General features: G+C 33.9%; 2 protein-coding genes across 5 annotated transcripts; both read right to left on the reverse strand.

Moving 5' to 3' along the window:
* Nucleotides 1–2852: 2852 nt before the first annotated feature.
* LOC102630536 (hypothetical protein) lies at nucleotides 2853–3847 on the reverse strand. The gene is made up of 2 exons (XM_006475784.4): nucleotides 3521–3847; nucleotides 2853–3419 (listed from the first exon to the last, which is right to left on the reverse strand). The coding sequence occupies exons 1-2, from the start codon at nucleotides 3666–3668 to the stop codon at nucleotides 3187–3189; spliced, it is 381 nt and encodes a 126-aa protein (XP_006475847.1). The 5' UTR covers nucleotides 3669–3847; the 3' UTR covers nucleotides 2853–3186.
* A 1558-nt stretch (nucleotides 3848–5405) lies between these two features.
* Nucleotides 5406–9135, reverse strand: LOC102629850 (uncharacterized). 4 transcript variants are annotated; one of them, XM_052442770.1, is made up of 9 exons: nucleotides 8668–9135; nucleotides 8177–8260; nucleotides 7603–7710; nucleotides 7295–7447; nucleotides 7113–7211; nucleotides 6586–6714; nucleotides 6271–6450; nucleotides 5912–6028; nucleotides 5406–5761 (listed from the first exon to the last, which is right to left on the reverse strand). In XM_052442770.1, exons 1-9 carry the CDS (start codon nucleotides 9076–9078, stop codon nucleotides 5582–5584), a joined length of 1461 nt encoding a protein of 486 aa, XP_052298730.1. In that variant the 5' UTR covers nucleotides 9079–9135; the 3' UTR covers nucleotides 5406–5581. The 4 variants fall into 4 exon arrangements, with proteins under 4 accessions (XP_052298730.1, XP_024953694.2, XP_052298733.1 ...); XM_025097926.2 differs by having other exon boundaries at nucleotides 8177–8269; XM_052442773.1 differs by having other exon boundaries at nucleotides 7603–7707; nucleotides 8668–9134.
* Between the last annotated feature and the right edge of the window lie 4906 nt (nucleotides 9136–14041).

The following is a 14041-nucleotide window of genomic DNA, read 5'->3' on the forward strand; positions in this document are numbered from 1 at the left end:
TTATTAATTTATAAATATAATAAAATATTTATTTTATTTTCCAAATATATTTTTTATTAATTTTTTAATTACAAATTATAATTCTGTACATAAGGATAAAATTATAATTTAAAATAATTTACTCCCAATCCAAGACAAAGTAAACAAATAATTGAGATTCTGATTGACAATCCATACTTTCATTTAGTCTAAGTAAACACCCTACTCCCACTCCCACTCCACACTCCTAATCTAAGAATTCTCACTCCTCAGGATTCCCACTCTAATCCAAAAAGTAAACGCAGCATAAGAGTAAATGAGGAATCAATCCCTAATTTAAGGCCTTCTAAGATTGCTAAGCCTCTGCAAAATCAATGTCTCCAAGAAAAAAAGGTTTATTTGCAGGCTGCAGCAGCAATTTTCGTCCCCATGAAATCCAACTGATCCATGATTTGTATTGAATTTAAGCACACGCCCGAGGCTGGAAAAGACAAAGAAATTAATGAAAACAGGCTATGTATCTTTTTTCCTTATCATTGCTCTATGAATTAATTATGCTACTAATCACGACGCCATTTAAATCTTAGAACAATTATAATCTTTTAGCAACAAATATGACGGTTCAATTATATCCGACTAGAGATGTCATATTGTGAGGGCTGTTAAGTTTAAGAAACAATCAAATCTAATTTTGTGTTCCAAAAACTCATCGGCTTAACACTGAATTTTTTTTTTTAAAAGTTTTTTCGATTTGTGATTTGGACCAAATCCTGAGAGGACAATCGCCACCCGTCATGGCCATCCTTGTTTATGCCTCGTGAATAAGACCCATAGATAATTTTCGAATTATGGTCATTGTAAAGTTATGCAAGTCAAGACTGAACAGACAAATACATGATGTAATATCGCTATATTGTAATGCAATATCGGAGAAAAAGGGGGAAAAAAAAAGAACTAGCCGTGAAAAACACTTCAATAAGAAACTAATATTTATTTCTTCTTGGGGACCTTATTGCCGGCTTCTTTTTGTGCTTTTCTTTCTTTTCTTTTTTTCCCCCTCTTTTGTTCTTTTTCTTTTCTCCTATTGGATGGGATGATAAATGATTGGTCAAACACTCAAAATGGGTGGGTTGGGGTAACCAACTTTTCTGGAATTTGTGAACCTGCCTGATTGAATTTAATAAAATAGTGAACCAAACAAAATATATATATATATATATATATATATGGGAAAAATATGGGATACAATATGTGCCCACATGCAACATAAAAGGGGACTACAATATCCACAAAAAATATAAAAGAGGCAAGGAAACTGAAGTGGTGATAAAAAGATTCTGCTCCAAAATCGATGCAACCCCAACGAAACTCACTGTTGCCCATACTATGTTCTAGAGGCCTTACTTTCTGTTTTGCTAATCACACCAACAGCTGCTCAACACGTGTCCACATAAAATTCTTTTATTTGGAATCAGCCACTTTATCTCATTGAATTAAACAAAAAGGACATACAACAAAAGCAACTCTGAAGTCCGAATACCCACAACTTGACTTTAAAATCACGTCCCTTCCCATTTGTTGACCCAATTCAATAGTAGAACATGACTTGAGACTTATTGAAGCGTTGCAAAGGGTCCTTCACTTAGCTTTGAAGGAAAAATAAAATAAAATAAATAAATTTGGGGGTTTTTGTTAAGGGAATTGACTATTGAGTAGTAGCCTCTCTATAATTTAATTTTTTAAAATGTATGGATATATTGTTGTAGAATAAAAGTTTGTGGGCTGAGAAAGCAAGAATCATGTCACATGGTTCTGTTCATACTTTGCTAGAACGTACCCAGACATTAACATGTGAGGAGTTAGTTCCACACTTCCAAGAGAAGATAATACGCATGGAGATTGCTTCAAGTTGCAGGGTCGCAATATGGATGTATTGTATTATGATGATATATAAAAAGAAATTGAAATTTAGTTTCTTAATTTTAATTTCACATTTATTATCTCCGTTGAATTTGGAAGGGCATATTTTTCTACTTAAGATTTTATATCATAGGAAAATTATCATTTTACTACTAAAGTTTTACTGACATATCATGTCAGTACTAAAATTTATCGAAAAGTACATTTTACTACCAAAGTTTTGCGCCGTTATTAATTCACTACCATTCCGTTAAGAAAATGTTAATGTTTTAACGGAAATTGAGTTAAAAGTCGATTTTATCCCCAAGAGTTTGGTGGTAAAATGATAATTCCCCTAAAAATTCAGTAGTAAAATGATAATTCCCCTAAAAATTTGGTAGTAAAATGATAATTCATCTATCAAATTAACAGACAATTTTACTCTTACAACTAGAAATGTCTTTGATGTCCTTATGACATCAATAAACTTTTAACGTTATTAACGGAATTGTAGTAAATTGACAACGGTGTAAAACTTTGGTAGTAAAATGTACTTTTCGGCAAATCTTGATACTGACATGATATGTCAGTAAAAATTTAGTAGTAAAATGATAATAACCCTATATCATATCATGTACTTTGGAGAAAAAAAAATACATAATTGCAGCTAATATTTGACCATATCTCCATTTTTGAAAGAAAATTTTCTCTATTCATTGTAGAGAAGCTTTTGCTAGAATAATTTTGTTTGCCAATTATAATTTTACATCATAAAGATTAATCTTAGACCCAAATTTAATTAGGACTTGACAGGATATTTTTCCACATTCACCCAATTGTCAAGAGAGGATTTTAGAACTCCTGCCCTCAAATGTACCATGGCTTTAATGAAATTTTATCATCAACATGTGAACTTTTGAATCCACGAAATTGCTTGGTGAACCCTTATAGATCCAATCAATAAACCCATAAAAAAAAAAAAACAGAGAAAATATTCATAAATTACATTTCAATTCATGAACAAAATACAAGAAGTCAGCCATCCCCTTGGTTTAAAAAAGAGCAGGAAAATTACCCACCAAGCCTTGTGAAAATCCTAATCCAAGAAGATAAACCCGCATACTAATTCAGCAAAAGCACCCATCATCACCACCATCTCAATTTTCCCAAGTCCCAACTTGTAAATATTGAGAAGGAAAAGAAGAGAGAAAAAAAAAATATGTACATAGAAGGGCTCTCTAATTGGAAGATATTAATTATAACTAAGCACACATTAATCATTAATTGCACATAATCTTGATTAACTAATTAATAGGAGTAGGCCAATCGTTGCACCGTACGATCCCTTAAAATTCCGTTGTAAAGAGCCACTCTGTTTGCAGGCATTCCTCCACTTGTCTTGAACCTTGAAGATGATGATGAAGATGAAGCTTTTTTAACAACATGTTGCTTCCTGAATTCATCTCCATTTCCTCTTGGATCCACTACATCTTCTGCAAAGTGTACCCTTTTCTTCTTCCTTTCCCTCTTCTTATTCCCATCTGCAAATAACACAAAATTTAAAATATCAATTATTAGCCAAAAAAATGTTTTTTTCTTTTTTAAAAATTATTGTGTAAAGAAATGAAAATTTTGTGCTCACCAGAACAGATACAGGATCGCAGGACCTGCTGTGACTGAGGAATTTCTGAAGGTTTCTGAAGGCGAAAAGCCAGAAGGATTACAGTACCAGAAACGGCAGCCATGGCCGTGGCTAACACCATCCCCTGCGAGCTCAATATTGAAGTCATGGTATGATGATGCTGATGTCTAAACAAACTTTGAAAGCCAAAAATAAAAACAAAAAGATTCAGCAGTACATGTACTTATGAACGAGAATTTAGATGATGCTTTGTCTTTGTTTAATAGGATGATGAATTGAACTGGTGGTGGGAGACTGACAACAATAAAACAATTATAAAAAAGTAAATAATAATAATCAAATGGTTGATATTTTTATTTATTTTTTATTTCATACTTGTGCGTGGAAAGTGAATCCTTATTTTAATTTTGAATTTCAACTTTTTGTGCGGTAAATGTCTCCTCCTTCTTTCACCTAAAAAGGTTAAAAAAGCCATAATAATGAACGTAACCATGTGTTTTGGAACCAAAGACCTAAAAAATATTGGACAGCTTGGTGATGACGTTTTTACAGATGTGTAATAAATAACAAATTAACAATTAACAGAACTCTTTTGTCATATTTGATGGCAAAAAATTGGTTTAATTAGTTTTATGATTACTTGAGTTTTACCATCTAATTCGTCATTATGAATCATTGAATTGAGAGGGAAGAGGGTGAGGCTCACGCTGTGGAGAGAGCGTATGGGAGGGAGGATTTAATTTAATATTTATGTTCTTGTTTTTAAAAACCATGATGTGTCAGAGCATCCCGTGCCATAAGATTGGAGATTTAAGAGGCTTGGATATAGCTTCTTGTTTTATATTGTTGTTGCAGATAGGAAAATGACTTTTGGCCAATGATATTAGAGCTTCATTCCATTTTATCAAATCAAATAAACTGTTCATTGGGGGCCTTGTTAGCGACTTAGCGTTAGGTACCATATGTGTAATGTGTCTTACAATAATAAGACCCATGGTGATGGATGTAGAAAATGTAGTACTCCTTTTGGGATTTTTTTTTTTTAAGGCATGATTATATTGTTCACTGAGAGAACAAAACTCCCAAATCTTGTCAATATTTGTGAGTGGGAGCGACGCTCTTGAAAGCAATGTGTGTTTGGGGTTGGCTTTCAATCAGTGCAAGTGAGGTCTCCTCCTTTCGCTTTGACATGTACTCCAACTCAATCTATCCAATCAGGTTGGTGTTGATATGATGATGGACCAATTATTTCATCAATAATGGACTCAATATGATGTTGTGAACTAGTCATTTTTTCATTTATATGGAAACCACCAATCATATATGAGATACCCAATTGGCAAATTTTGACATTCAAATTATAAACCAATCTATAATCAAAATCATTAGTTATTAAAGAAATGGTTAGTTAACTTCTTGGACAATAATTTAAGCAAAACTTGGATAAGGCAGCTGACCATAGACTGAGCTTTTTCCAAGTGGAGTTTTACGAAGAACACACAATTAGTTGGTTTGTGTATGCGTATTATTGAATTTAAGCTCCAATAAATTTTCTCTAAATGCTAGCTACTTGCAACTGACTCGGAATCTGCCAATCAAAGCTAAGTAAGATACCATGAAAGTCTGAGATCTAAATTTTGGTTTCACAAGCAACCCGCAAGAAGGGCCTTATCAACAATTTAATATATTGGGGAAATAAGGTGTCGATTCCCACAAGAAAGAGCTTCCTTGGAAATGCATTCACTCCTTTAAAAAATTACAGAAGTTCTAGTCAACATTTGTTTAACTTGGTTGAAAAGGTCTTAAACAATCGGCAACCTAGTAAGTCCAAGTTAAAGTCCCAAGTTAGGTTCCCACATAGATCATTGAAACAAAAAGACAAAAATGAAAGTTCATAACTCATTACTGATAATAGTTCATTCTTTCGAAACTATGATTGATATTGTTTCGGGTTAGATCAAAAATCAAGGCATAGGATCATAATTACAAACTATTTTTAAGTAAAAGAAAAAAAAAAAAAACACAGATGTTTGTATGTACAAGTGCATTGATGCTATAAATTTATGGGGACAAGCTACAGGAAGATGTATCAGGGCTAAGATCCCGGGCTACCTGAAGAAGGTGCTCTATGTTGACATCAGGATAGTGTTGTAAAAGCTGTAAGTTAGCTACGAAATCACCACTCAATAGTCTGTTTTTCATGCACAGTAGCATTGCACAGCAGACTCGTAACAGCATATGCTGCATAAAGTAGAGGATTGCACTTAAATCAGCATTACTTCAGACTCATGTAATTCGCAAACAGAAATGGGCAAGAAAAACTAGATCAACAGGCAGAATAATAGTTTTAAGTTTTAGGCCTCCAGCACATTGAGTTTCGGAGACAAAGACCTGAATGCCAAAGGGATTACTCAAAAGAGTATCCCAAATTCTTAAGATGGGCTGCAAATTGAATTCTTGAGTAAGTAGCAACGTGATCCACCTGAATGCATAAAATTGTGGCTTAATCTGTTTAACAAGAAGCAGATATAAGTTTTCATGGATATAGCCCCAAAAAATAGAAAAAATAAAATAAAAAATAGCAGATTGTAGAAGACGTCTTCCTGCAGCTTGAAAGTGAAGCTAAAGGGAGTATAGATGTCATAGAAATGTAGAACTTGAACTATTTGACCAAAATATTGATATAGAACATCTTGAACATGGAAAAGGGCATATACAGTATATACTGTAATGCAATTAATTTAAAGTACCTCGTTTGTGTATTCAAGGTGCCGCCACAATTCCTCATCATTAGCTTTCAATAACTCTGCTAAGTGAGAAAGAGTTGAAAGGATACCCCCCGAACTATTATCCAATTGTTGACAAAAGTGATCCACTGAGTCGCTTAAGAGTCGAACAAAACAAGAAAAACTATCTGCCTCCGCATTTTCCTGAACTCAAATATTATTCTTCAAATTCAGCATGATGTTACTTTGTTGGACTTGGACCCCAAGAGGACATTATAGTATGGAGTACGGAGCACAAAACAAGCAAAACGAAAACCAAGAACATAGTGTGATTCTTACAGCATTTTGTTCATCAGGATCAGTACTAAATACATAGTACATTGGTGCCAATACTTCATTCATGCCTTGAACATAGCGAATAACAGGATTCAGTTTTGCAAACAGTAAAAGAATATTCCTCATTGCTTCCTGCAGAATAAAATGTATCACATATATAGTTCAGTTGGGAAAAGTCCAGCTTTTTCTTTTCTAGGAGAAAGTTATTTCATATGACGCAATATGAACCTTGCCCCTCAGAATAGCAAAACTAATAAACAAGGTTCTGTCTAAGTCTAAACCTTATGCAAAGAATAAGATGAGGCAATGCATTAGTGGCAATACAAAACATTCAACCTAGGAACAAAAATCTTGAGATTTTGACAAGCAGAATCCAATCCATCTTCTCCAGGGCATGCAAAAAAACTCGGAAAATATTTCAAGAGAACACATCTATTATGTAATGTTGAGAACTGAAACTCACCTTGAAAAAAAAATATAAAAATCAAATCCAAGTACATGGAATAAGCAAATCGGCGAGGGAAAAATACCCTGTTTTTTCTACTGAATGCTGCATCTCCTGAGAAGAATTTCATGTCCGGATGTGTGCGTTGTAGATCACGATCAATTTGTTCTGCTATCTCTATATGCTAGAGCATGTTTGCATATTGATAAAGTTTCAGATTCAGCACAAGAAATTCAAGAGATGCCTTGGAATGAAGAAGAGATATACCTGGAAATATTGATGCCAAACACTGGCCTTACCACTGCTCAAAGGGTGATCTTCTTGAGAGATTTCTTGTCTCCTAAGTGGTCCATCAACATCATTGTCAGCATTCTGGTCATTGTAATTCGATACTTCATCTTTAATCCTTGTGATTTCTGACTGTCTAGATATAAAAATTTGATTAGTACATGATAACGACTAAGGCACAAACCAAAAAATAGTGCACATCACGAACAAATGTAGGAAGCTTACATTGGCTACGTATTGAGGAGAGTGTTCAGTAAATAAAAAGTGCGGAGTAGTTAGCATCTTACAGGACGCAAGAGAAGTTCCTCTTTCAGCTTTAAGTATTTCTGCCGATTCTCCGTCAGCTCCTTTTCCCACAAGTCACGACAAGAAGGCAAATAACCTAAGAGCAGCTGCTGTAATAAAACGTGCAAGGGAAATGATACACAATTCAAAACAAACAGCAATCAGTTAAAGTTCATATAATTTTGTCACTGAAATGTCTGCATTATTGGTGGTAGCATAGCTATTGTTTTACAAGTTTTCACATTTCAGAATTATAAGCGTTAGCATAATTAATCATATATACGTAATCAACAAGCACTGATGAAAAAAGAAGGGAGGGGGATTCAAGTGCCACTATTAATCTTTTATTTTTGAGGTCTTCTTCTTCCGCGACCATGATCAATATCCATTAAAAAGTGTTATCAGATTATATCAAATTCCTACTGCTTCTGGTGGAATGCAGTAAGCTTCAACACTGACAAAGGTGTAAAGTCACAAATCAAGTTAGATTTCCCTGCTCGAATAATTCTTATACTTCGAAATTGTTAGCAGTTTACATGATCACAACATAATAGTGACAGAAAAATTAAGCCCTACCTTCCAAGCAGTAGCACGCAAGCCTCCTCCATCAGGAAGCCCTGTATCAGCAATCCTTTGTAACTTTTCCAAGTTTATCTCCTTCTGTGATAGCTGTCCACATAATATAAATATATAAATAAGCAATGCAGAACAAATTATCAAACATTACAAATAGTGGAGGATACGCGTAAACAACATAACCTTTTTGTTTACTGAGGAATAAATCAAAAGAAAAAAGTAATGAAGCATTTGACATCAATTTTCAAAAATCATTTTTAACAATCAATGATGACATGCACAATACGAGTAATAAACCCTAATTTACTTTTTTTTTTTACCCACAGAAAGAAAAGAACTAAGAATTTAATACCAAACTTTCCATTTGTCACATTGCATACATACGAGCTGGGGAAAAAATACACATTCAACTTAGAAGAACAATATTTCAATACAAATGAAACTCAAGAGCACTTACAAGAAAATTAAACAATGAAACATCACATTCTCACCTCGTATTCAAGATCGGACCTTTTATCATCCGCAGCGATAACTTCTTTGACGGAGACCAAACGCGACCCGTATTTTTTGGGATTTCGCCGGACCCTTGATTCGAAATGCTCTTCCATCATCTCCACATAATCATCCTCGCTCTCTGGAGCCGATCCGGGCCCGTTCGGTTTCAAAATCTCGAGCTCTTCACCGGACTCGAATGCGGAATCGGACTTTCCACTTCTGTTGTCTTTAATGTCAAAGCCGGCCGCCAAGCTCCCGAGCCGATCGGGAAACGCTCGGCAAGCCTTTTCGGGGAGATTGAGCTTGCCTTCGAACATTGTGGCACTGAGTGAATGGCGGTGACTCAGGCGAGATGGGTTGATGAACTTTGTTTGTAGTGGTTCCACGAGAAGGAAAAAATGGTTCATGAATCGGGGATCATAACTCGATTAGTCAGTGCCGTTGCATTCTGTTTGTTGAAGAAGACTGGTAGTTAATACAGTTGATTGGTAGGTGGGTCCGTTCTTTTGATTAATTCAAGAGTGCTCATGTTTGCCCCGGGTCAAACTTCAAAAAAAATAAAACGGCATCGTTTTGTTTTAAATTTTTTTTTTCTTCTCCAAAACGCTGCCGTTTTTGATATATTTAAAATTAAAAGAAAAAAGGAAAAGAATGAGAGTCTGTCCTCTCGCCCTTCTTCTACTCTTTAACTTTTGCCGTTAAAAATTCATTTCGATCCAAAAAAACCCATAATTAAGCCATCATCATCATTATTCTTACCAATAATTAAACAAACCTCAATTGAAATGAATTAGGGTTTCAAATTTTAAACTTAAAGTAACCACCCTTTGCCTTTTTATCAACTTTTCCTTATATTCCCTTATCTACTAATTCCGCTTTCTCAAACAAACACTGAGAAAGCAAACTGACCCCCAGAAAAACAAAAAAAAAAATGGCTACGAGAGGAAGCAGATCAAAGAAAGTGAAGAGAATTTTTCAACAATTTGACACGAACCGCGACGGTGGCCTTAATAGAGAAGAAATGGCGGCTTTAGTGGTGGTCGTAAACCCTCGAGTCAAATTCAACGACGAACAAATCAACGCAATTCTCGACGAAGTATTCCTTACTTACGGCGAGTTCATCGACGGTGAGAAGGGTTTAACTTACGACGGTTTGTTATGGACCTACGATGATGGTGCCGGTGATGTGGACAGAGATTTCGATGCGGTGGTCCGTCGACTGTGGGCTCGTCCTTCGTCTGTGCCAGCTGTTCGCGTGACCGTGGGTGATTGTTGTTTGTGGGTGTGATTTCGTGGTTTGTCAAAAGGAAAGTAAGAAAGGGGCAGAGAAGAGAAGCACTTGAGTTTTTTCTGCTTTAGTTTGTTTTGTTTTTACTAGCTCAAACGACTACGTTTCATGCAAGTAAAAAGAAAAAAAAAAAAACCAAAACGACACTGTTTTGAAATAATTCGGGGTTTGACCCGGGGAAAGTAGCATTTTCCTTAATTCAATAGCTGCATGAGAGGTAATAACCATGGGGTGGGCATTTTTTCGGTTAGGATCGGCTCGGTTTGGTTCGGAGTCAGACCAAACCAAACCAAAATCGATCGGTTCTTAAGAATTTAAATTTCAAATTGAATAGAAACTGAATTTAAAAATTGAACCGAACCAAAATATTTCGGTTCTGTTTTTAAATTTAGTTTGATTTGGTTCGGTTTGGTTCGGTTCAGTTCATACATCTTCTGGATTTTTATTAACAAAAGCATGATAAACTTTAAATCCAAATATTGAATATATTTGTTTCTCTTGTAAATGGGATCTCACTATACACACCAATTTCACACTTACAGTAGCCATAACCCACAAGATCCAAACACCAGCAACACGAAAGCAATATACACCAGCACAAAAGCAATAAAGCCCACAAAATTCAAACACTAGCAGCACAAAACCAATACAACCCACGAAGTTCAAACACCATCACCACAAAAGCAATACAACAGTCGATTTCACACTTGCAATAGCCACGGTCCACAAGATTCAAACAATCAACATAAAAGCAACCCCTCACAAGATTCAAAGAGAAGTAAAACAAACACACAACATAATTTAAAAAAAAAAAAAATACTTGCAACAGGGAAGATGATGGGCTGACTGTAGGCGATTTGGAGTGATGAGAGTGAGACAAGCAGCATGAATAAGACATGAGTGATTATTGACGGTGGTGAAATGAGCAGCGAAGGCTGAAAGTGACGAGCTGAGTTGGTTGACGGCATACGAGTGAGACCACAAGATGATCGTGCTTGAGGGTTGCGTCTGCAACGGCGTCACCATGAGAGGCTACGACCGAGAAAAATTGTCGTGCCGCCATTGATCGTGAGAGATGGATGTCGATTTAGGGATTTATCGATTGGGGTTGTTCCTTATTACAAATTAGCAATTAGGAATGAAATTTGATTTTCGATTTTAAGTTTTTATATTTTAAATTTAATATACTTTTTAATTAAATTCAAATGAACCGATTGGTTTATCGGTTAGGTTCGGTTTTGGGCTGAACCGAATAAAACCAATCGGTTCATAAGTTTTCAAACCATTCGGTTTTTGTCATTCGAACCGAACCGAACCGAATTGAAATTTTTTTGGATTGGTTCGGTTTGGTTCGAAAAAAACCAAACCGTTTGTCCACCCCTAGTCATAATTGTTAAATTGATCGCAGCAAATCTAACATTAAGGGATTAAGGATACTTTTGGTAGAGTTTTTAAAATAGAAGAGAGCTAATTTAAATGGTTTTTATTAATAAAATTTTTATAAATAACATTTCTATCTAAAATAATTTAAGTTGTTTGATTGTTACTGAGACTTTTTATTGAAAATTATAAAATTATTTTAATAAACAAGTTCTTTTTAAAAAATTATATTATGATAAAAATGAAATAAAATTATTAAATAAGTAGAAGATGTTTGAAATATTTTAACATTTAAAGAAAGCTTCTATTTTAATTTTAACATAAAATAACGAGCCTGTTATACTTGTCAAGCTCCTTTCTATTTTAATTTTAACATAAATCCCGACCATTGAAGCCCGGGCCGGGTGTGTAAAATCTGGGCATCCAAAGAATTATGCTCAGAATAGTCAAGTCCGGTCCAAGCCGTAATGGAGCGGATCCCCAAACTTGCTGATTCTTTTGTTCATTGGGTCAAGGCGCTAAGCATTGACAAAACTAGATGGGCCAGACAAAAAAATTGATTGTGCTTAGCGCACGAATTCTTAGTTTAGGTCCCCCATGGCGATTGGGCTTGGTTTGGTTTTTCATCTGATGGACTTGAATTAAATGATTATTTTTTGAAGAGTGGAGCTATTGGCACTCCTTAAAAGTACTGTCAGCAACCCCTTTTTTTTTTTGTACCCATCAAGATATTAAAATGAATATAATTTTTTTTAATGACACCTCCCTTATTTCGTAAGTAACCTTGGTTAGAAGTTGACAAGATGATCATTAATTGCAGAAAAGCAGCCGAGTTTTGTAATTATTTCCTTGAATTTGTTTTAAAAAAAAAACAAAGATTGGATTCACAAGCAAGAAGGCTAATAATAAAGAAAGGAGAGAAAACTCTAAGCTATCATTAAAGCAAAACGATTTCACTTGCAGATCGAAGAGAAATAATGGAGAAAGTTGATGAGTTTAAAAAGAAGACGAATGCTTGAAAGAAAAAAAAAAACACCACGTTATTGCGTTTATCACAATGGCACAAATGATGCATCAACAATAAACTAGTGAATTTTGAGAACCATGAGAATTGTATTTGAAGGAGCAAGACAATAATGGGTAATAGTTCTTCACCAAAATAACAACAAAATTATGTATGTTAAAATAAATAAAAATAGAATTCAGGACCCATATGCAATAATAAGTTCTTTGTACTTCTTCCACTATTTTGAATTGAACTGAAAAATTAAAAAAAAAAAGAAAATATTTTACATGCGGGTGGCAAGAGTTCGTATTATGAAGTCTGTAGATGCAGGTGTAAAATGTTTGCACAAGATAAGATGAAATTGTGTGGGAGTTTCATGTAATTTTATGTACGGATAAAATTGTAAATTCAAAGAAGAGGTTTCATTAGGATATTAAAGGGGTGCTAATAGCATCACTCTTTTTTGAATTATGTATCGGATTGAATCAAAATAGGTTAGGTTCTGGTTCGGTTCTTTTTTTTTTGTTGGTTTTTTAATCTTTAAAATGCTAAATTTTCTTACTTGGGTCGGTTTTTTTAATATTTAAATAAACTGATCGTTTTTTCTTTTTTTGAATTGAACCATTGGTTTGGTTCGATTTTTCGTGACAAGAAGTTTTTTTTTCCACTCCTAACTCTACATAATGTTTTGAATTTTTTTTTCCTTTGCATACTTATTTAACAATTTAAAGATTTTAATATTTACTCTGCACACTCCTACAAACACCAAATTCATCCTCAATTAAATATTCACAATAATTAATTATTTGGGTAAAAGCTCGTTTAGTCAATATATTTTGAAGTTAGTGTCTGTTTAGTCCTTATATTTTTAGAAATACCTCAAATCATCCCTACCATTAAATTATTGACACTCTTGCCATTATCTTTTGTTACTTTTAACTTATTTTTATAATATTACCCTATTATAATATTTTTTTAGACACTATTAAAAAATAAATTACCAGTTTAACACAAAAAAAATTAAAAAATATATACTAATTTTTGTGGAACACTCTCTTGAGTTAAAATATTAATTTTTCTAAAAAAATTGATAATGTAATTTTTTACAATATTAATTTTTTAGACATACGTGAGCTTCCACAAAACTTAATATATATATTTTTGTTTTATTTTATTTTTGAGTTTAATTTGATAATCTAATTTTTTATTAATATCCAAAAAAGAAATATTATTGTAAGAGTGTAATATTATAAAAACAAGTTAAAAAGAATAAAAAATAATGGTATGAGTGTCAATATTTAGCAATAGAGACGTTTTGAGGTGTTTTTAAAAATATAAGGATTAAATGGGCACTAACCTCATAATATAGGGGCTAAATAAGCTTTTACCTTAATTATTTTTCTCTATATAGCCATAAAGGTCTTAAGAATATTGAATATCTCCACCAAAGCATAAAAACTGTTAGGCTTGTTTCACATTTTTTTTAAGCTTACAATGATTTGTTTTCTCTTTTCTTTTTTCTTTTTGAACCTCAACTAACGAGTAGATGTGGGCAAAATCAAATTTGGATCAACCTGATCAGGTTTCGAGTTGATCAGGTTGGAGAAAAACTTATTTAAACTCAATCCGAATCTGTAACCCAATTTAATACAATCCGAACATGTTCGGATTGGATCAGGTTCGGTCAAATTAGGTC

The sequence above is a fragment of the Citrus sinensis genome, chromosome 1 (assembly GCF_022201045.2).
Source record: "Citrus sinensis cultivar Valencia sweet orange chromosome 1, DVS_A1.0, whole genome shotgun sequence".
Taxonomy (NCBI): domain Eukaryota; kingdom Viridiplantae; phylum Streptophyta; class Magnoliopsida; order Sapindales; family Rutaceae; genus Citrus; species Citrus sinensis.